This window comes from Zonotrichia albicollis, chromosome 12 (genome assembly GCF_047830755.1).
Source record: "Zonotrichia albicollis isolate bZonAlb1 chromosome 12, bZonAlb1.hap1, whole genome shotgun sequence".
Lineage (NCBI taxonomy): Eukaryota > Metazoa > Chordata > Aves > Passeriformes > Passerellidae > Zonotrichia > Zonotrichia albicollis.
Genome location: NC_133830.1, coordinates 16,635,782 through 16,657,121, shown reverse-complemented (window position 1 = coordinate 16,657,121; position 21,340 = coordinate 16,635,782). Strand labels below are relative to the sequence as shown.

At 51.4% G+C, this 21,340-nt stretch overlaps 1 protein-coding gene across 1 annotated transcript; it reads right to left on the bottom strand.

Moving 5' to 3' along the window:
- Positions 1 to 321: 321 nt before the first annotated feature.
- On the bottom strand, positions 322 to 21,294 carry TRAIP (TRAF interacting protein). The gene is made up of 15 exons (XM_074550077.1): positions 20,914 to 21,294; positions 19,745 to 19,802; positions 18,443 to 18,526; positions 14,499 to 14,538; positions 11,797 to 11,924; positions 8,800 to 8,894; positions 8,123 to 8,236; positions 7,129 to 7,216; positions 5,524 to 5,613; positions 5,227 to 5,315; positions 4,382 to 4,537; positions 4,133 to 4,181; positions 3,487 to 3,612; positions 2,908 to 2,958; positions 322 to 1,576 (listed from the first exon to the last, which is right to left on the bottom strand). Exons 1-15 carry the CDS (start codon positions 21,009 to 21,011, stop codon positions 1,442 to 1,444), a joined length of 1,401 nt encoding a protein of 466 aa, XP_074406178.1. The 5' UTR covers positions 21,012 to 21,294; the 3' UTR covers positions 322 to 1,441.
- Positions 21,295 to 21,340: the final 46 nt, after the last annotated feature.

The window sequence follows — 21,340 nt, the reverse complement described above, 5'->3', positions numbered from 1 at the left end:
TCCCCCCCAAGCTTATTTTTCCAGCCCTCTGAACCCTCTCTCCTGGCTCCTCCAAACTCTCCCCTCATCCCACTGCATTCTGCAGTCAGCCTCAGGTGCTGCAGGTGGGACACAGCTCATGCTCTGCAGGGCTGTGCCTTGTTCCCTTCCCTGGGGATGGGCATCACTGTCCCCTTGGTTTCACCCCACCCCTGTCCTTCCCTGCACAAGGGGCCTGCCACCCCAAAGGAACCTGAAGGGTTGAGCACATCCATCACCCCAGCTCAGACCTCCACCCTGAGGTGCAAGAGGCTGGAAAATGCTCAGAAGCCAGTTGTGTTAACAAGTGTGCACAGTAATATATTTTATTCCCAAAAATCATGTTTTTAGCCAGTCCAGTAATACAAATTTGGCCTGAAGCAGCTGGAAATAGGAAAGGTCAGATTTGTACAGGAGAGGGCTTTATGAAGTGCCTCACCACATCTGTTCCTTGCAGCTTGGACAGCCCTGCTTCATGTGTGAACCTCCTGTTCCACGGCTCCAAGCTGAAGAACCCAGACATGTTCAGCCCCACCAGCCTCCCCCTCCCCTTCATCACTTCTCCAGGCCATTCCTAACCTTCTCATCACAAGCTAGAACAGTTACAAAACAATAAAAATACTCTCTTATTAAAACATAGAAACTAATAAACAAGTTTCACACCCACACCTGCCAAGCACAAAGCTCACACCAGCACACCCTTCTCTGCTTCCATGTGCAGCAGGAATGCCCACCCCAATAGTTTCCTTCCAGGTCAGTAGTTTCAGTGCCAAGCCTGCAAGACCACTCTGGATTTCATGATCCAGAATAGGGCAACACAGCTCCCAAGTCCACCTGTGGATCTCCCCAGCCCCAACAGGCCTGTGGCTGAGGAAAGGTGTTCAGTTTGATGATGAATATACAAACACTCGACAGCCACACACGGTGCTCTACACACTTCTTCCTCCAGTAAAGTTTCTTGGAACTATTCACACCAGGCATGGAGCTGGTCCAGGTCCCTTCTCCCTGCTGCTCTCCAGACTGACATCCCAGACACCTCCCTGCACCTCCTGCTTGTGACTGCATCCAGCAAGTGCAGTTCCACCTGGTGCCAGAGAGCCCAAAGCAGCAGCAACTGCAGAACTCTGAGGAGGCCAGAAGGCAAGAAAACCCTGTTAATTCTGCATGAAAAAATGGATGAAGGAATGGTAAAATGAGGGTAACTCAGTCCAGGCATTAATTAGCCAGAGGCTTGGCCTCCAGAGGCTTGCTGCAGGGGCAGGATTCTCCCCAGGGCAGCTCATCTCACCACAAGGCAGCATCAGTGCTTTGTGAACAGCACCCCAGGCACTGGTGGCTGCACATTGCCTTGTGCCAGGCTCTGGGCAAGCGTGCTCTGCCCTGCAGCCTCTTCTCCAAGCCTCTCCCAGGAAGTCAGGGACTCTCATAGCAGGAAAGTGTCCATTCTGGCCTGGCTGCTGCTGCTGCTGCTGGAGGAAGGTGCAGGAGCTGCAGATGCTGGTCTGGAGACCTTCTTCTTGCTCCTAACCTGTAATGGACGGATTTCTGCCAGGTTTGTCTGGAGGTAAAACTGTCAAGGAAAGCACAGATTGGTGCCCTGGGAACACAAGTGATCCAACACCTGCTGCAGTCCAGCCTGAACCACAGGCCTGGGACCCAGCCATACACCTGCATCCCTGAGGACAGGATGGGCTTTGCTGCCTTCTCAGAGGAGCAGAGCTCAGGCACACGCCTGTCCCACGTGTCAGGGAACATTTCCCAAACAGGGGGTTTATAAAATTTGGGTATTACAAAACATCTCTTCAAGCATTGCAACAGGCTGCCCAGGAAATGGTGGAAGTCCCTGGAAGCATTCAAAAACCATGCATGTCACAGACACATTTTATAAAAAATCCTTTTGTTAGGATTTTTTCTCCTGAGAGGCTGAGAGGCCTCAGGAACAAAATGTAAACAATGGTTATCTGCTGCTGTGGAATGCAACAGGTGCATCTGTGATTGGTCTCATGTAGTTGTTTTTAATTAATGGCCAATCACAGTCAGCTGGCTCAGACTCTCTGAGAGTCAAGAGCTTTTGTTATTCATTCCATTCTTTTTCCTTTCCTTTCAAGCCTGATGAAACCCTTTCTTCTATTCTTTCAGTATAGTTTTAATATAATATATATAATAAAATAATAAATCAGCCTTCTCAACAGAGTCAACATTCTCGTCTCTTCTCTCATCCTGGGACTCTTGTGAACACCACCACACATGCAGACAGGTTGGTTAGGGACATGGGTTAGTGGTGGGCTTGCTAATGCTGGGTTAATGGTTGGACTCTGATCTTAGAGCTCTTTTCCAAATTAATGATTTCATGATTCCATGCTATTCCCCCGCACATAAACCAGCATTTTAACAGCATATCTGTTTGAGTTGCAAGTCCTCCTGAGCCAGGACACTGTGAGGTGAAGGGAGAGCAGCCAGAGCCTGCAGCCTCCCATGGCAGAGCAATCCCAAGGCAGGAACAGCTCCACACCTGGGGATGAGCTCAGCCCAGCCACTCCTCACCACTGTGGAGCAGCAGCATCCCACAGAATGAAGGCTCCAGCTGCACAGGCAGGCAGGCACACAGCCAGGAGAGACTGTGCTACACTGCTGCTGTTAGATCTCAAGGGCACAGGCAGTCTCTGAAAATTGCACTGATTTCTAGCTGAGGCACTCCTCTGAACCAGCCACAAGTACTCTCAGCAAGTTCAGGACCTTGATGCCTTTGCTGAGCTCAGATTTGTTCAGAGAGAGCTCAGATCATTCCTTGTGGATCCCAAGTCCATTTTTTGTTGAGACCAAAGAGAAGGATCAGAAATGAGGTGCCCACAGCATCAGTAGTGCCACACAAGCTGCAGGAAAGGATACTGGCTCTATGAACTTTGTCCTGCCTCCCATGCCATCGTAGCCCATCCTCACCTAGGAGAGAAAACAAAATGAGCCTGGAGCAGCACACAGCCTTGGCTACTTCTCCTCATGCTGGGTATGGGGAAGGGGGAGTCCTGCAGACCAGAGCTTCCGGAGAAGGCTTAAAGGCACTTGGAAACACTCAGTACTTGTGCTAGAGTTCTCACTTTTGAAAAAAAACAGACCCATGGGTATTAACAAAGTTTGGGAATATTGGGCACTTTTTCAGATAAGCAAACCAAGGCTTAGGATTTTGTCACTGGGAGTGAGGAATACAAGGAGAATACCCTAAGCTCCAAGGAGGTGGAGGAATAGGACATTGAGAGCCACTTAGTCTGCTGCCAGGAAAGGAATGAGCATCTGTCATCCCTGGAGCTCTGCAGGACTGGGAAGTAGCCAGGTTGTGCTCTGAGATTTATTTTCCACACACTGAATGTGGCAAGGTAAAAGCCTCATTCACTTTCTCTTTCAGGGTCAGTTCAGGACAGAGGTGGCAGTGCCAGCCCTGGGCACACTCACCAACTGGACAGTCATACTTACAGAGCCCGTGTTCCTGTGGGAACCCAGCACACCACCCGAAGATGGCTTCTTGGAGAGAAAAGAGTTCCTGATGAATGCTGGCAAGAGTCCTTTAAGAGCATCATCCTCCAGATCATCTGCCCCGTTCTGTCCCACAAAATAACAAGAAAAGCTCTTTAACCAGCACAATCTGCTGAATGGAATCCACATTCAGGCAGCACTGATAACACAGACAGCTATTCAAGGTAATGGTTACTGCCATATCACATCAGGTTGAAAACCAGCAGCTCCCAACCTCCCACTGGGGCTTATGTGGAGCAGTGCCCAGGAGGCAGGACACTGCCACCAGCAAGCCTGGGCAAACAGCCACCTCAGCTGACCCCACAGCCCCTGTGGTCAGCTCCAGTGGTGCTTGTGAAGCACATCTGGGGCACAATCATCAGCAAGCATGTGGGTCCCCACCCTCCCTTCTCCTGCCCAGCTCCAGGAGGCCTGAGGCAGCAACAGTGTTTCTAGGAGACCATCAAGGAAAACACTTTGAAGCACAGACTGGTTCTATAGATGGGCCAGTCTATGGCCACAAGGGAGAAAATAGATTCTTTATTCCAAGCTTATTAACAGCAGAATCAAAGAGGCGACACAGAAAAATCAAGATTAGTCCTTTTACCTCCACTGCTTCCTTCAGAACTTTCTTCGCCAGATTTACCACAGGAGGCCTGTAAGGAGCCCAAGGAGCAAATCAGCAGAGATTTATTGTTCAAATGGAGCTGGCAAGGACAGACAAGGCCAAGCAAATGACGACAAAGCTTCCAGCACGCCATCAGGCAGCTGGAGAGCTATCTGATCTCACACAGAAACTTCCAAAGCAGTGAGACTTTGATCTCCTTTAGAAGCAGAAAGAGGAGGGAAAACTCACGGCTTTTTATCCAGCTTCTGCCTTTTTGCAGGGCCGAGGGGAGCTGTGCAGGGCTGGTGTTCAGGGGTGGCCACATCGAACGTGGCATCCAGATTGATCTCATCGCTGTGGGCCGGGCGGTGGAGCTTGGGATGCTGCAGCTCCATGGGAGCAGGGCTGCAAGGCAGGAAAAGCATCAGCCACTGAGACATTGCCTCATCCAGGGGAAGGCAGAGCTGCACCCCACGACACTGAGTGCTCAGACAGCCCCGTTCTGCTTGCACATGAAAGAAAGGACAATCTGAACCCCAGAGTTTAAATTCCATGTCCCAAATTACTGCTCCCCCTCAAATGCTGAGTGCTGTGACACCAGCACCCAGAGGACAGGAACCACACTGACACACTGCTGCTCTGGGCACACAACCCAGCTGTCTCTACTCGGCCAATGGCACAGGCTCCTCAAGAAAGGCTGGATAAAAGCAGATGTCATTTCTCAGGACAGATTCCTCTGCCTAGCTGAGATCTTTGGTCACCATACACCAGTGCATGCTCACATGGCCAACTCTAAAGCCACAAGAACAGCAGCTTTAGGGGTGTTTCACAGGCAGGGCACAGTGACAAAGACTTTTTCACAACCCAGGCCATTCCTCCACCCTCTCCTGACCCAAACCCTCAGAGATTTTCTCCACTTAAACCAAACATCATCTCATCAGCCACAAGAAAAATGATACAAGGAACAAAACCACCATAACTCTGCAACACCTGCCAGACTAGTACATCTCTGCTTTCTCAGGTAAACTGTCAACTCTGGCTTTGGGCCTGTCCCCTACATGCCTGTACTGTGTGTGAGGATGCAGCTCACTAACCTTTCCAAGACTAGCCGGCTGAGTGTTTCCCTAGTTACAGATGGGACCTTCAGAGTGTCCTGCAGGATGTCTATCTTCTTCTTCAAACTCTGGAGAGAAAATGGAAAGCAGCCAGTGAGATAAGGAAAAATTTAGCAGTAGATACTTTGCCCCTTTTCCATAAATCAACATCAGGTGGAGCTCAGAGGTAGGCTGGGAAATTTAGTCACTGAGCAAAAGCCAGCATAACTCCTGGCTTTGCAGCTGCAGACCAGTCTGCAGTAACTGGCAGCTGGCCATGAAGAAAGATATTCTCACCAAGATCTCCTTGTCTGCATTCTTCAGATCTTTCTGTGTGCTTTTTAACTCCTCCTTTGTCTTCTCCAACTCTGAAGTCGTTTTCTGCAACTAGAGAACACAACAGAGTGTGGGTTACACTGATCTGGGTAGGGGAACTGCAGAGCCCTGTGAGAGCAGTGTGCTCTGCAGCACATGCTGCTCCCCCTGTTTCAGGGCTCCATTTTCCTGTGTCAGTCTGACCAACCTCTCCTGTACCAGTGCAATCCAATCCCTACCCAATTCCACAAGCTGCCTGCAGAGGGATGTCCAGGGCTGCTTGCCCAGCATTTATGCCTCACAGCAAGAGTTTTTCACTGCTCTAACACTTGGTGGCTGCATTCTGAATTCCTGCAGGACTTTGGACACAGCAGAGCACAGGAATCACAAACCACAGGCTGGAGGATGGCTGTGCATCAGCAGTGCTGGCACATGGACAAGCCTGATTCAACAGGGAAGCATGCCAGCAGCAGGGGTCAGGAAGTGGCCTGCTACCACTTCAGACACTTCAGAGAGTCCAGGAGCCTGGGCCAGCTCACACTCTGTGGGTACAGTCAGCTCTCTGGCAGCCAAGCCTGAGCCCCTTGTGCACTGACTCGCATCCTCCTGACCCCCGCTGGCCACCACAGCTTGGGGCTGACTCAGCCAGGAGCAGCCCAATTCCAGCAGCAGAACCTTGTGGAGGGGTTAACTTCTCTGGGGAGCACAGCACAGCAATCTGAAAACCTCCCTCTCCATTTGAGGGGACAGCAGCTATGGCTGAGTAACAGAAGTAGGCCAAATCCACCCACAACTTCTCACTTTGTTGGCTTAGGCACAGGGATGCCCCAGGGAACACCTGTGCCTTGGGGAGTGAGGCTACACACATGCTTTTCACAGGGATGCACTCCCAGAACAAACACAGTCCTGCCTGACCTGAGCTAACAGAGCCCAGCCATGCCTGGAGCAGGGGGAGCACAGCAGCAGAGGCAGGTCAGCATCCCCAGGCTCTGCACCAGCTCTGCAGCAGCCCAGGCAGGCTCTGTGCAGGGCCACCTGTGTGTCCTCACTGTGCTTTGGGAAGCTCTCCTGCCTGGGCACAGCACAACGTGGGAGCCCTGGCCCAGTTCACTTGGCTGGAGGCACAAGGCTAGGTGTGAGTGGATGTGCCAAGCCAGGACTAAGCCCTGCTCAACTAATACTGGCTCCAAACCCCTTCCCACTTCCTATAGGGCCCAGTTCTGCAGCAGGAAGAGCTGGCAGCTGAGTGCTCAGCAGAGAAGCCGGATGAAGGAATTGCTACTTCCAGAACCCAGTGGGAGCAGTGGAGCACCTGTGTGCTGCTGCCTTCCAGCACAGGCTCCCTGCCAAACTCTGGCTGGCTCTGCACATGCTGCCCCAGCACCGTCCCCAGAGACTGCCCTCCTGACAACAGCCCATGAGCTGTTTGCTCACCACATCACATCCTGACCCAGAAACCCAGCCTGGCCCTTCCACACACCTGTACCTATCAGTGTGGGAGGGGGTCACTGCAGAGGCCTTGGGCCTCAGTTATGGACAGGGATCTACAGACCAGATGTCACCCTGGCAACTCACACTCTCCTTTACCTTATTATTGACAGAAAACAGCTCCTTTTTCAGCTTCTCTGTCATCTCACCAGACATCTTCCGAGCCTCCTTCAAATTCTCATATTCCCTACAAAGAGACCCAAAGAGTCACACTGCTTGTAAGGCAGCTGTGCCAGAACTTCTCAGAGTCAAGCCAAGACCCTCAAATTGAAGCCCTGGACCTGCAGAGCCACCAGAGAAAACCCAGGAGACACAATGCCCTTTAAGGAACAAAGAGGAGTGAGTGTACTAACACTGTCACACATTCCACTACACCATGGGGGAGAAAAACCTGCATGGGGTACCCTGCCTGATTCCAGCAGCAAAATGGGAACCAGAGCCAGGGATGTTTTAGTTGCCAGTGAAAAAGACAGAAAACAGAGCACAGCCTCCATGCTGGCAGCAAACAGGGGACTTTGCTTTAAGTGACTTTTCAGAGACTTCCCACTACTGGCCATGCACATTCATTCCCAATTACACCACAGGGACACTTGCCTCATTACAGCTTTGTACCAAAGCTGCAGTTATTCAGCTGCTATCAGAACAGACACAAAAAAAGCTGTGTTTTTCCCCCAGCAGGACCAGATGGATATCCAGGTAGGGGAGGGCAGCAGTGGAGGCTTGCTTTGCCAGAGGCCACAGCTGCACAGTGCAGTGCTGCAGAGGGCACAACCCAGAGCTCTGCAGCCGCTTGCTTTCCCCCGGGCATGAGAGGAAAGCAGAGGGAATAATCATCATCACTTCATAGGTGCACTGACAACTCTGGAGACAGTTCCCATGGTGACACACATGTCACCACAGTGACAAGAGGAACAGTTCAGTGTGACAGGCTCCAAACTAGGTCCCCAGGATCTGTCAGTCAAAGCCCAGTGGAAGCCCTAAGAGGTGGTGAAAGCCCCACAGAGCCCATGTGCCTGTGGGTGCTCGGCAGAGGGTTCTCCCTGGGCACTCCCAGGACAACACCAGCCAGCTGTGCCAAGCCTGCAGCACCTACTTCTTGAGGGAGACACAGTAGATTGCAAGCTGCTCCACTGCTGCCTGCCCAACTCCCATGTCTCTGATCATCTCCTCCACTTCTGAGCGCTGGCTCTGAAGCAACAGCTCGATCCTGCACAAAAAAAAACACAAACAAAAACATACCCTCAGCTCATGAATCACAAACTGACCTGGGAAAGAGACAAAAGCCCTGCTTCCCCCTCAAGGGGCTGGTGCAGCCTGAGCTTGTCCTGCAGGCACTCTGGGTGTCATGGGAGAAGACAGACAGCTGCCTCACCTCAAGCAGGGCTTTTCACTGGGGAAAAGCAGCACTGCTTGGACTAGAGAAGGGGCAGCTGCACACACATACTGCACATGGAACTGATGCCCAGCTCTTGGTCCCTGTGCTCCTGGGCTGGCATTCTGCCCCAGCATCCTCTGACAACAGAAATGGCACATAGCCATGCTCAGTGCACTAGAGACGAGGCCAGTACCCTGCCTTGCTGCTCTTTAATGAGAGCAGCTGTCTGCAAACAGCAGGGGCAGGAGGCATGCAAGGGCAGCTAAAAGCAGCCATTTCAAAGTTCAAGATGAGATGATCCAGCACATGGAGATGGGTGCTGCAGCAAGACCCTACTCCCCTCCCCAGAAAGGGCAGAGGTGTGTGTGCAGCTCAGTCTGCACCCTGGATCTCACCTCTCCATGGTTCTCAGCTTGTTCCGCAGCCGGCGAGCCTCCTCCTTTGAACTTTTGTTATCCTCCTGCTGCTGCTCCAGGAACTTCATCTGCTTCTGCAGGGAAGCAAGCACACCCAGCCCGCTGTGAGGCTCCAGGGATTGCTGGAGAAACATCCCAGCTTACACGCACTGTGGGCAGCTGGGAGCACACATTGGCTGAATGCTCTCGCCACCTCAGCAGCCTGGGATTATGGAGAGTTGACTCCCTCCCACTGCACCCCCAGCTCTGCTCCCCATGAGCACAGCAGGGTCTCAGTGCTGATCACAAGGCAAGACTGGAGCTGATCCCATGTCACAGCCCCCTCTCTGCTGCACAGTGCCCTGTATGCAGTGGTGACAATTTGTTTTTCAAAAGCAAAGGAGCAAGCAAATCTTGCTATTGCCTTTCCCTCCCTGCACAGCTGATTGCTTCAGCCTCTCAACTCTCCTTGCTATTAGCTGCTTAGAGCATAGATAGGGATGAGTGGGTCTCTTCTGGAAGACCTCAGTGAAACCAGACAACCCCCCGGGCACTTCTCTCACCTCCTGCAAGTCTATTGCAGCCTATTGCTGTCACAGGCATATTTTATGAAAAATCCTTTTGCCAGGACCTTTTCTCCTGAGAAGCTGAAAAGCTTCAGCTTCTCCTTGTTTTGCTGCTTTGGAATGTGATCTGGAGAATTGTTTACCCAGCATGTGAAATTGTTTTTACTTGATGACCAGTGACAGCCACCTGTGTCGAGGCTGTGAGCAGTCACAAGATTTTATTATCATTCCATTCCTTTCCTTTCAAGCCTTCTGATTAAATAGTTTCTTCTATTCTTTTAGTATAGTTTTAATATATAATTTTCTTTTAATATAATATATAATAATAAATCAGCCTTCTGAAATATGGAGTCAAGATTCTTATCTCTTTCCTCGTCCTGGGAACCCTGCAAACACCACCACATATTGCCTCTCCAGCAGTAACACAGAACCTCAGCTGAGATGGAAAAGCACACATCTGCAGTGTGCCAGAGGATGGGAATAGCTGAATTAGCACCATTCTGAGGCATCTGTGCTGTCTAGGTTTGAGTGTGCCTGGGCACCTTGCACAGCAACTTTGAAAGGCTCTGGTTTCAGCACAGTGCTGATTGCAGGGAAAGGCCTGGGAAAAGATCATTGCCTTGTAAAGCTCTTTCCCACTCAAGTTCAAGGATTTTATCCACTTCCTGCCACAGAAACCAAACAGCTGTGAAACCACTGGGAAGCTGAGAAGGGACAGTGTTGCAGGCTCATGTGTCACTCTTGTTTAACTGGAGCCTGTCTTTGGCTTTTCCCTAACCAGAACTCTCAAAACCCAAGATCCTCACAGCAGTGTTCTGTGCCTGGTCGGGGCAGAGGCCCCAGCTTCAGCCAGCCTGAAACTGCAGCAAACTGGCAGTGCCAGCAGAAGACAGGCCCAGCTCACAGCCTTAGCCTGCGTCACAGCCAGTTAAGCCTGTATTTTCACTGCACAAGTTCAGTGCTTTAATCTTTAATGATGCAGTTTAAGACAGTGCTTGGCATTCCGCTGGGAAACCCCATACAGCACAGAAAAGATACCTCCAGGTCCCTAATCCTTCTGCCCTGCCCAGCTTTCATTAAAGGGACTTAAGCATACAGAGAGGGTTTTGCAACAGGGAAGATCAGCACAGAGCCTCCTCCAGAGGTGTCAAGGCAGGAAAACCCAGCACTGAGATGCTGAGTTGAGCACAAGTACCAGCTCACTGTCACAGTTATTTCTGCTGGAGGAGGGGGCATCCTGCCACTGACCTAGGATCACACCAGCACCTATGGCATGGCCAAGATCCAGGGTGCCTTTACATGAAAGCAGATTGGATATAATCCCATGGTTGGGCAAAACCAGTTGTGCTGGCCCACAGTGAGGCCTGCCTGGCATTAATTCCTTACTCCTTCTGCCCTAGAGTCAGGTAGATCCCCCAGATGCTCCCTCCCAGAAGAGCCCAGCTGCAGGAAGCATATAGCACAATAGCACCAGGACATGTCTACAAGCTCTCTCTGGGCCACTTGGCCTTGCAGGTCAAGAAACAGGACACAGTTTAGGACACTGGGTCAGACAGCATGGGAAGTGCAGTAGACACTTATCCCACTTTCCCACTGCACTCACAACCTCACCTGCCTGCACCCCACCTGCCTGAGACAGGCACATCACCTTCACACAGCACAGAGTGCCCAGCCCAGCATCAAGGCAAAGCTGCTCCAAGACATCCCAACAAAGCTGCTCCTGCTCTTGCCCTCTTCCTCTTGCTGTTTATGCATAGTACATGACTACACACTGAGTCACTGCACACTGAAGCACAACAGGAATATTTGATCCCTGGACTTCACAACATTACTAACCTAACTGAGGCAAAGCCCTGGCAACAGAACAGAGACAGGAGAGTTAGCTGGATCAGATCCCACTCAGCTGAAGCCTGCAACTCCCCCTCCATATTTTTCAGTTTGATTTCTACCCCCGATCAAAGTAAGAAACTAATTTTCCTTGAATCCCACTTGGCCTAAACCCATTTCAGAAGAACATTCTACCTCAGGGAACCACTGTTTCAGCAACGGGGTGCTGGGGCTAGTTCCCACTCTAGATTCCTGCTACTACCTTTATGACCAGCATTGCCACTTCATTAGTGAGGCTCAGCCACATTCCTCAGGCTGGGCTGGCATTTCTCCCTCACCAGGGATACCACTACCTTGAGCTCCTGTACACAAACCACAGGCCCGTAGGCTTTTTATGCCTCTGAATCACCTCAGGCAGAGCACAAACAGGACCTCAAGTCCAGCAACAGCACTTGCTTCGATTAATCAAACCAGAATGAAAATCCAGGTACCAGACCCAAAATCCCACCAGCACAATCTCTTTATTAGCAGGATCTGCAGAGATCTTCAACAGAACTAAAACTGACTGCATGATGGTTGGCCCTGCTGGGGACAGGATAGGTACCTTGAGGGAGGAGCACAGCATCTCTGTCTCTCCCAGCATCTTCTGGAGCGACTCTATGGTGGCATTGCGCACATCCAGTGTGTCCCTCAGCCCGTCCACAACAGCCTGGCATTCCCGCTTTTCTTTCTCTGCAAAGGAAGAAACAGAAAGGTCATGGCCTGGTAACCCAGACTCCAGTTGCAGCACAGCAGCAGCAGCACACAGACTGCTGGCAGGCTGAGCTCCAGGCTGCCAGGATTCGGCCATTCCTGGAGAGAGCCATTTCTCTAAGTGGCGTCTGCACCAGGGTCTGTACTGAGCAATTGCTTCTCTCAGTGCCAGCAGGCTTCAAGATTTCTTTACTAAAGATAAAAAATTCCCTTTAATAGCTTTCCAGCGCCAGCCCTGCTAGCATTAAGATGATGTATCTTAACTCTTGCGTTTTCTCAAAGCCAGGCTTGCACAAGGAAATAATTCCTCTCGAGTTACACCAAGCTGTCATAGAGCTGGAGAAGAGAGCTTTGTATCCATCCTCTCCACATGGAATCTTACATGTCAGGAACCCCTTTGGGGGCCACTGAGCAGCTGTATGCAGGGGTCCACCAAGCTGCTGCACGTGCCCTCACAAACCACAGCACCTACATCAAAGGGCAGCACCCTGGGGGCACTGCAGAACATGACAGCTTAGGTAGATTCCCCAAGTGCCCACTTTTTGCAGGTCACAAAACCTTTGCATCCTGCTGTCCCTCCCTCTAGCAATCCAGGAGCAAAGCACATGCCTCTCTGACCACCAGAAAGAAGGTGGTGGAAATCACCACCAGATTTCAATTTGTTTTGTGGAGACAAGGGAAGGACAGGTCAGAAAGCAACAATCACTAATCCTAACCCTAACCAACACTCACTATCAGGAGCTGCCAGACCAAGCAGGGAACAGCCAGCATCATTGAGAAGCTCAAAGCAGTTGGGTAATGAGGGAAAGCAGGAACTCCTCCACCTAACCCTGCTGAGGGCAGGGTAAAACCTTCAGCTCACCATCTTCAGAGTCTTTGCTAAAATTGCCTGTGACTCCAGCCTGGCAATAGTAGAGAGCCAAAGAGTGCTTTTCCAAAAAGCTTGTTCTCCTTGCAAGCCATCCAGTTTCAAATTCTGCCTGCACATCCTGTGGGAGCAGGACCTGCAGGGAAGCTGCACTGTTCAATCAGGGAGTAAAAGAGCCATGTGGGACCGAGGAACAAGAGAGGAATGTGTTCCAGCAGAAGCATGAGGGTGGCTTCTCCGCTGATCTGAATAACCCTTCCCCACCAGAGGCAGTGCCTGGAGATGCTCCCTTGCATTTGCAGGGACTCCACACCCACTGGAAGAGTTAGGGCTTCCCCCTCCTCCGTTCCCAGCTGCCCAGAGGCAGATGGCAGGAATCAAACCCCTCCGTGCTGCAGGAATGAGTTTTCAGCTCATTCAGAGTGCCTCCCACAGAGCCTGCTCGGAGCTCGGCACCTCTCGAGCCATTTGCAGGCTGATCAGAGCCTGGCAGCTCCACAGCTCCTCTGCAGCACACAGAGCAGAGCACAGCTTCACATGGAGAACTTATACACAGGAACCAGCAGAGAGCAGAGTACCCACAGCAAAGGAGGCAGGAGGTGGGAAGGAGCTTCGCATTTCCAGTATGAAAAGAGAATGGGACAGGGAATGTCAAATCCAACCTTTACTCACCAGAAGCCGGGAAGATTAGCAGGCCTTCAAGCAGTTTTTCTTGGATAATATCCTAGCAAGAATCCCAGCCACCTTCCCCAGAAGATCTGGCTCTCTACCAAGTCACTAAACTCAACCAAGCTGGCAGGAGAACAGGCCTCAGAATAGAGACGTGCAGACCATCCAATTCTACTCTCAGGCTAAGGACCGAATCCTCAATCTACTGGCTATTCATGTCTGTCTCGTGCATGCAGGGAACGCAGAGGAAAGACAACTCTTGGGGCGTGGGTGAGCCCCCAGCATTCTTGAAACATTTTTTTACCCTTCTGCTAGCATGTTTTAGGATTTCTGTCACTTAGACTGACATTTTCCTTTTGCTGCTCATGACTCATGTTCTGATGACAGGCTGCCTACAGACGATGCTTAAAACCCATCGACAAGTCTCCAGGGCTTTTGCTTTTCCTGCCTCCCTCAAACATCCTCTAAAATTAAAGATGGGAAGATGGAAGTGCGTGCACACTGAACTCCGTCTGCTCTTCTCGCGACACATGTGGCACTGCAACAGCCAAACAAATCCAATGCTGCTTTTGGACACCACTTTCACCCTCTCATCTGTTGGAGGGAATGAGCCTTTGCCATATGCAGCTGTGAGTTTCCCAGCAAGCAAACCAAGGCTTTCGCTTTCAAGCCTGCTTCAGACAGAGCTTTGCTGCAATTCTCTAAGCTTGTGATCAGGAAGGGGGCAAAACAATTGCATCTACCTGTGTAAACTTGCAGTGAACTCCTGAGTTATAGCAGAGCTGGGCCAGGCTGTGGACTCAGGCTCTGTCTATAAGCTGTGCATCACTGTAGGTGTTCTCGCCTCAGGAAAAGCTCCAAAGAAGTTGCTCTAGTGAAACAGTTTGCAGCCTGAACCATGCCCTCAGCTTCAGAGAGGGCTGGCCTCTGCACAGGGGCTCCTCAGACCTGGCCAAGCCACCTGGCACAGGTAGAGCCCAGGAGCTGCTGATCCCCTGCAGGCTGCAGGAACTCACCTTTCAAGGACAGCTGGGCCTTCACCTTGTCCAGTTCATTCTGAAACACAACACAGAAAACCCCATTAGGAAACGTCCTGCAGAGATGCTTTCACCAGATCTTAAAAAACCCAAGAGGCTTCTCAGCAGGACTTTTGGACCAAGCAGGTACTGAAGAGGGGATATAGAAACAACAAGCACAGAGTTACAAGCCTGGATATCACAGGGAACGGAAAGAGCACCTCCAACTGGCATTCTTCAGGGGGAGAAGAGAGGATCGCAGCTTCATCTTAGCCTTGTCAACCTTGTGTTTCTCACACTGTCAGTCATCCTGTTTTAGCTGAATAATTTTGGAAGGCTCTCAGGGAAACACAGGAAGTCAGGCAAGAACAATTTTTATAATGTTTTACCTAAACAAGGCAATAAGGGAGGAATGTTGCCAGACTAACGGGATTACTGAGAGTTCTTTAAACTGAAGTGAACTTTAATCAGATGGAGGTGGGAGACAGGAGAGCACAGCCAGACACCTGAAAAGGTAACCAAGCATGCACTCAAACATGCTGACAGACACTGAAGTCACTGCAGTTCAGGATGCTGATATGAGCTAACAGCTCAATCGAATGCTGGAAACAGATCACTGAGAAACCAATCCATAACACACCAGCTGAGAGTGCACAAAATCTCCTGGGTACCACAAGGTCTGAGGAACATCAACTATTTCTAACGCCTTCATCAAGGATCAGAAACAGGCAGCAGATGCCCTGTAGTTTAAATTAGAGAAAATGAAGAGATATAATTTAACACTGGCGAATAGCCAAAGGAAATGTAGAGAGGTTAAAAAGAGAGGCTATTTATATCTGTATATATATTTAAAAGAAAAACCAGAGAAATAAATATATGCAGGAAAGAGTCAAAGGAAGATGACTTAAAAATCTGTGTTAGAGAACTGCAGAGGAAAGCACATAACAAGTCAGGCAGGAACTGCAGTGGAATAAAACCACAATAAAATGCCAACACAGGCACACAAATCTGTGCAGCCCGGAATGCTACATGCAAATCTGAGCCGAGAATAGCACCAGCAGTGACCACAGCTCTGACAGGACTGGAGCTAGGGCTCTGCTAGTGACAACAAAGGCAGGAAAGAGAATGAGGGATGTAAAGCTTGGAGAGCAGAAGGGACTAAATGCAAAGCCTAGCAGAGCTGACTGGGACTTGCCCCAAGGGGCACAACTGCTGGAGGGCTAATGTGGAATTAACTCTGCTGCAGGAACTATTCTGAAGCAGCTTCCTCAGAGTCCTATTCAGGAACGATTAGTGGGCTCACAAGATGTGCTAATTTTCATGATAGCAAAGAAACCCTGGGCTACTTCAGGCAGCTATGTAACATTACCTCATTCATCAACTTAATCTGAAATCCCTCATCCTCCACCACAGCTCCTAAAAGCTGCTCCCAATTTTCTCTCCTCTGAGAGAAGCTCTCCTCTCCCTGCCAGACTGAGTAACAAGACCACATTTTCCCAAGATCAAACGAATATATCCTGACCACAAACAGACAGCTGTCCTCCAAGGCTTCTACCTTCCCCAGCAGGTTTACAGGCAGGAATCCTCCCCCCACCTCCTCTTCACCAAGCTGAAATCTCATTTGGAAGAATTCTGCAGTCCCCAGATCATAAGCAGCTCTTGACAGACTCACTGAGGTGTTACACTCCAAAACTCACCCTTTTCCTGCTCTGGGAACAGCCACATGGAGACTGTTCTGCTCACAAGGACCATCTTGAAATTCAGTATAGGTTAAACCCAGGTTCAGTAATGAAAGAAATGCCTGGACACTTAGCCTGTGCTCCACAGCTACTCCAGGGATGCAGGTTCCCCCTGGTGTTTCTATTGAAGTTTTAGCCTGGGGGTGGAGGAAAGCAAAACAGCCCCAGCATTTCTGTGACTGTAAACATTTCTGAGTAACAGCAACAGTGAGAAACAGAAACAAAGACAATTACCAAAGATAATTGGGCTAATTCTGCAACAACAGGAAGGGGTTTCAGATCATGAGGGAGCTCTTCCAACCACTTCACTGGGTGCCAAAGACTGGATCTCCAAAGAGAATCCCAAGCTTGTCACCCCAAGATGACAAGCAGACCACAGCTACACACTTTGCTCTCTAGCACATCCTTTTCATGGCAGGAGGCCAAATGCTCATTCCAAGACAGCTGTGGGCTGCACAGATACAGCTCCAGTTGATTACACAAATGATCACCACTCTATGCCCAAGCTCTTGGAGGGCCAGGCAGTGGTTCATCACAAACCTTGGATTTTTCTTTTTTTTTTTTCTTTCTCAGGTGAAGTTGCTTCTGGCTGAGGATACCAGAGAGGTTCTTATCTCATCCTCTGAAGAGCCCAGGCTTGGCCCACCATGTGTTTGCTTTGAACTGGTGCCTGGCCAGAATCAGACACTCCATCACAGGCAGATCTCACATCTAGGTGGACATTAGTCCCTCACCCATTGTAAACAAGGCATCTGTGTTCTTAAAGAACTCCATATCTCCAGAAATGAGGCAGCACACCACATGAAACTGGTTGCAGCAGCCAGCAGCCTGTACAGTGCACACAGCAATGAATACCCACACAGGCTAATGATGCTGATTTACCCAGAAAAGTATTTGGTTCTTTCTGTTGGTGACCTCAGAGCCCTCATTAAGCAGGCTGTACACTGAGGCTAGATGTTACTCTGACACATACACACAAGATTTATAGGAGCAGGAGGAGTTACCATTAAGCTTGTTGTGCAGGAGCAGCTCCACAGTCCTGCCCTTGAGCAAGGGAGCAGTTCTGCACAGCCTGCCTGGAGCAGAAGGCTGGGGGAACCCATTTTAGATCCTGGGGTGGAGGTGAGAGAGAACAGGAAGATTTTCTAGGGCGATTCTCTCTAGACAACCCATTCGGAGTCGCCCATCTCATTACATCCGTGGGAGCAGATCTCAATCCATACAAAAGGAAATGTATCTGCTGTGAGGGCACGCAGCTCCAGGACCCAGAGATGCTCCTCCTCTCCTCTGCCCACTTCAGTCTTCAGATTTCTTACTGGTGATCTTGGAGAAAGACACTGCTACTGACATTCTAGTCTGGCTGGCTTTATTTTAAAGACATACAAAGTACATATAGAATTGTCATGGCAACTGCTAATTATGGTAATTGCTGCACATGCTGCTTCTAAACACAAGAGGGTACAAGCATCCCGTTATACCAAGGTCAACCGGCCACCCTTTCTTTTGGAACAGATAATTCCAAGACAGAAGGAGCCCTGTTTCATCCACACTACACAAAGGAGAACGTGGAACAGCCACTCTGTGTTTATCCTTGCTCACACCCAACTCTCTGCACCCAAAGGTGGCACTTGCAGCACACCACCAGCATCCCAGCTCCAGCCAGGATCCCACCAGGACCCAGCTTCCATGTTGTTCACTGCTACTGGTGTGGCTTCAGGCTGTTCCTTTCCTCATCTCTCTTGGGGAATCACCCAGCCCCACATCCTTCAGTCTGCACCTCCCTCCACAGAAGGCTCCTCCAATGGCCCCTTCTTTCCAGAGGGGTTAGCAGGGCTCACACACAGCCACACCACAGATACCAGCAGCAATTCACTGCATCTGGGATTTCCCTTCTCCTGCCCTTGGGAACAGCTCTGTACCCTCATTCCCAAGGGAGGAACAGCAGTCTGATGTGATGGTGTTGCAGGAGGTTTCCAGGTAAAGTGAGAAGCAGAAGGAAGAGCAGGAAGAAGAGGAGGCTCCTTGAGTCACCACATGGGGTTTGGTCAGAGGGAATGCTAAAGAGACTGATACACTTCAGGTCAGACACATGAGCACAGCAAGCTCCAGCTTGGGAAGCACCTGCTGGCAAAGGACCAGCAGGCCAGGCCACCCTCCCAGGAGGCTGAAGCATCACATGAGGAAAGAACTCCCCCATCAAGTTACCTGCAAGGTCTCAGCATCCGGTGCTGCTTGCTCGTCCAGGGTAACATCAAAAAACAGCTTACTGATGATGTGTCTTTTGCTGACCTAACACAGGAGACAGAAGAGTTTGACGTGCACAAATATGGAAACAACAGATATGGAAGACAGATGGAGGGGGAGAAGGTACTGTCTTGTGACAAGGCCATGAAAGGCAAATCAGATCACGTGTTTGACACCATTAGTGCTGATGCTCTGCTTTGGCTCAACAGCACAGCAGCAGACCCCCCACTCAGTTTCTGGCAGTGTGACTCCAGCCAAGCTCCTGAGCTGCAGCAGAAAGACTCAGACATTTCTGAATCGAGCGCAGTCTGTTCTCTGGCAGCTCAGCCCAAAGCAGCTGATGCTGAGCTAACATGATGCCAAATCCTAAGACAGAAGTACGTGCTGCTTTCTGCAGGCAGAAGGTGCTGTAATTGAATTTGATAGCTCTCCACACCTCCCCCATGCAGTTACAGCTTTGTGTTTTAAGTATTATATACAGTCATGACACCAGCTAATTGCATGGTTACTGCCACATAAGATGTTATTTCGCGATAACTCCATGGTAACCCAGAGATGTAAGAGGCAGAGAAGAACAGAGGGAATCAACAAGTCAGGGAAGGAACAAGGGCCAAGACCTTGAGAGGAGGAAAGAAGCACGAACACAGAATAAGCCCAAGCAGCAGCTGGCTAAAAATTTTCATCTGAGAGCGAGGAAACATCTCCTGCAGCCACCACGTGCCAAGACCCGCTGGTGGCATGAAGGCTGGTGACACAAGGGACTTCAAAGACGTTCAGGTCTCAGTTAAGCCAATGGAAATGCAAGGCTCAGCCTCCTGTCTCAGAAGCAGAGCACATGCTTCCTTCTCTCCCCAGCCACTGCCTTTCTCAAGGGAGGGTCGAGTACTGCTCAGCCAGGAGGGGCTATAAGGCCCACGTGCAGCAGAGCGGGCTGTTCACCTGACAGCAATGGGCTGGGCACACCACAAACACCACTCAGGTGCCCCATCAAGCCCTTGCAGCCTGTCCTATCATGGCAATACTTACCCAGCCTAAGGAAAAGCTCTGAAAACCCATAGCCCCTTTTGAAAGGAGCTGCAGTGCAGACAGCAGCAGGGCACCCTCAGTCCGCTGCAACCCAAAGGGCTGGGGAGGGGAGTTCCTCTCCTCTAGGAAGTCCCAAGTGACAGAAAGTCCCTTTGCTTTTTACCACAAGCCTTTTTGTGGCATCACCCCACACCAGAGCTCCTTGGTGCCACAAGTGTGCATGGGGGATGGCTTTACCTGGTTCCTGCACTGCGGGCATGTCCGGCTCGGGGCAGTGTCAAACCACTGGAACAGGCTGAGAAAGACAAAGAAAACACAGTAAATCCTTACAGTCCTGGGGCACTGCTTCCAGGAGCCATGCCCCAGCTCCCCAGGAGACAGCAGGATGTGACTCCTCATCATAAAGCAGAACTGCACACCTTCAGTCCAGCGCTGCGGCCGGCAGGAGCTCCGTGCTCCACACGCATGCTCCACCCGCATCTCCAAGACAATTCCTGGCTGGATTTAGCATGTGAGCTTATCTTTAACAGGGCAGAGCTTTTGCAGAGCTCAGATCTCTCTGGGAGACAGGCACTGAGGAGCCACAGCTTTGCAGGAGCGAGTGGATGCAGACAGGAGCTGCTCTATCACGCTGTGACAGCTCCAGCTCCAGGGCTGCCACTGAACTCGGATCTCTGAGCCAGGGGTGCCGGGCCGGGCTCTGCTCTGCCGTGATGAACCCAAACCTGCCGGGCTCCCCAGGACAGCTCCTAATGCATTCTGCAACCAAGCCATCACATCACACTGGAAAGGTTTATTTTGGGAGCAGGTAATGATTTGGAGCTGGCAGGTTCCCTTTGGAAGCTCTCCCTGCTCGGCTGGCTGCTGGCAGAGAGCAGGCCCGAGCAGCACTGCTGAGTGAGAAGTGACAATCACACCCGTGTTCCTCTCCAAGCTTGTTAGCCAGGAAAGCAAATGTCCACCCTCTCCCCACACAAAGTTTATTTCCTGAGAAGAACCATTTCCTTTCAACAGAGTCCTAGAACAGCACGGAATTACCAGGGCACCTTCACCATAATCCAACATCACTCCCTCCAAACACCCTGTGACAGTGGCTCTTCCGGAGCAGAAAGCCTGCAGGCAGCACAGCGACAGAAGCACCGAATCAATTAGGTCGGAAAAGATCTGAGCTCATCGAGTCCAGCCTATGGCCGATCACCGCCGTGCCAAGTGACACATCCAGCCTTTCCTTAAGGACCTGCAGGGACGGCGACTCCACCACCGCCGAGGCCAGCCCGTTCACACGGGTGATCAGCACAGCCCCGCATAGCTCCGTGAGCTCCTCCGAGCCCTCGCCGGGGCCACACAAGGGGCCCGCGGCTGACACCCACGGCCCGGCCCGAGCCCCCGCCCGCCCCGGCGCTCACCAGGCCTGGTGGAAGGTGTGCCCGCACGGCACGGCCGCCACGTCCCGCTCGTTGTCGAAGAAGTCGGAGCAGATGGTGCAGTGTGCGCGGATGGGCATGGCGGGGCCGGCCCGGTGACCGGGGTCGCTCCTGAGGGTGGCGGCCCCGGGGCTAGAGCGGCCGCGCGGCCCTGCGCGGTTTAAACGCGACCGCGAGCGCGCCGCTTCCGGCCCGCCCCGGAAGTGACCTCGGGGATCCCAGGCCGGGACCAAGGGAGGGGCTGGATCGGTGGGCGTGGCCTGTGGGGCGTGTCCGGCGATAGTGGGCGTGGCTCACCCCGTGCCCCGCCCGCCCGGCCCGTGCCCCGCGGTGGCACCCGGGCTCCTTCTCGGGATCCATCCCGGGCTCCTTCCCGGCGGCGAGCGCTCACGGGTCCCGCTGCCCTCGC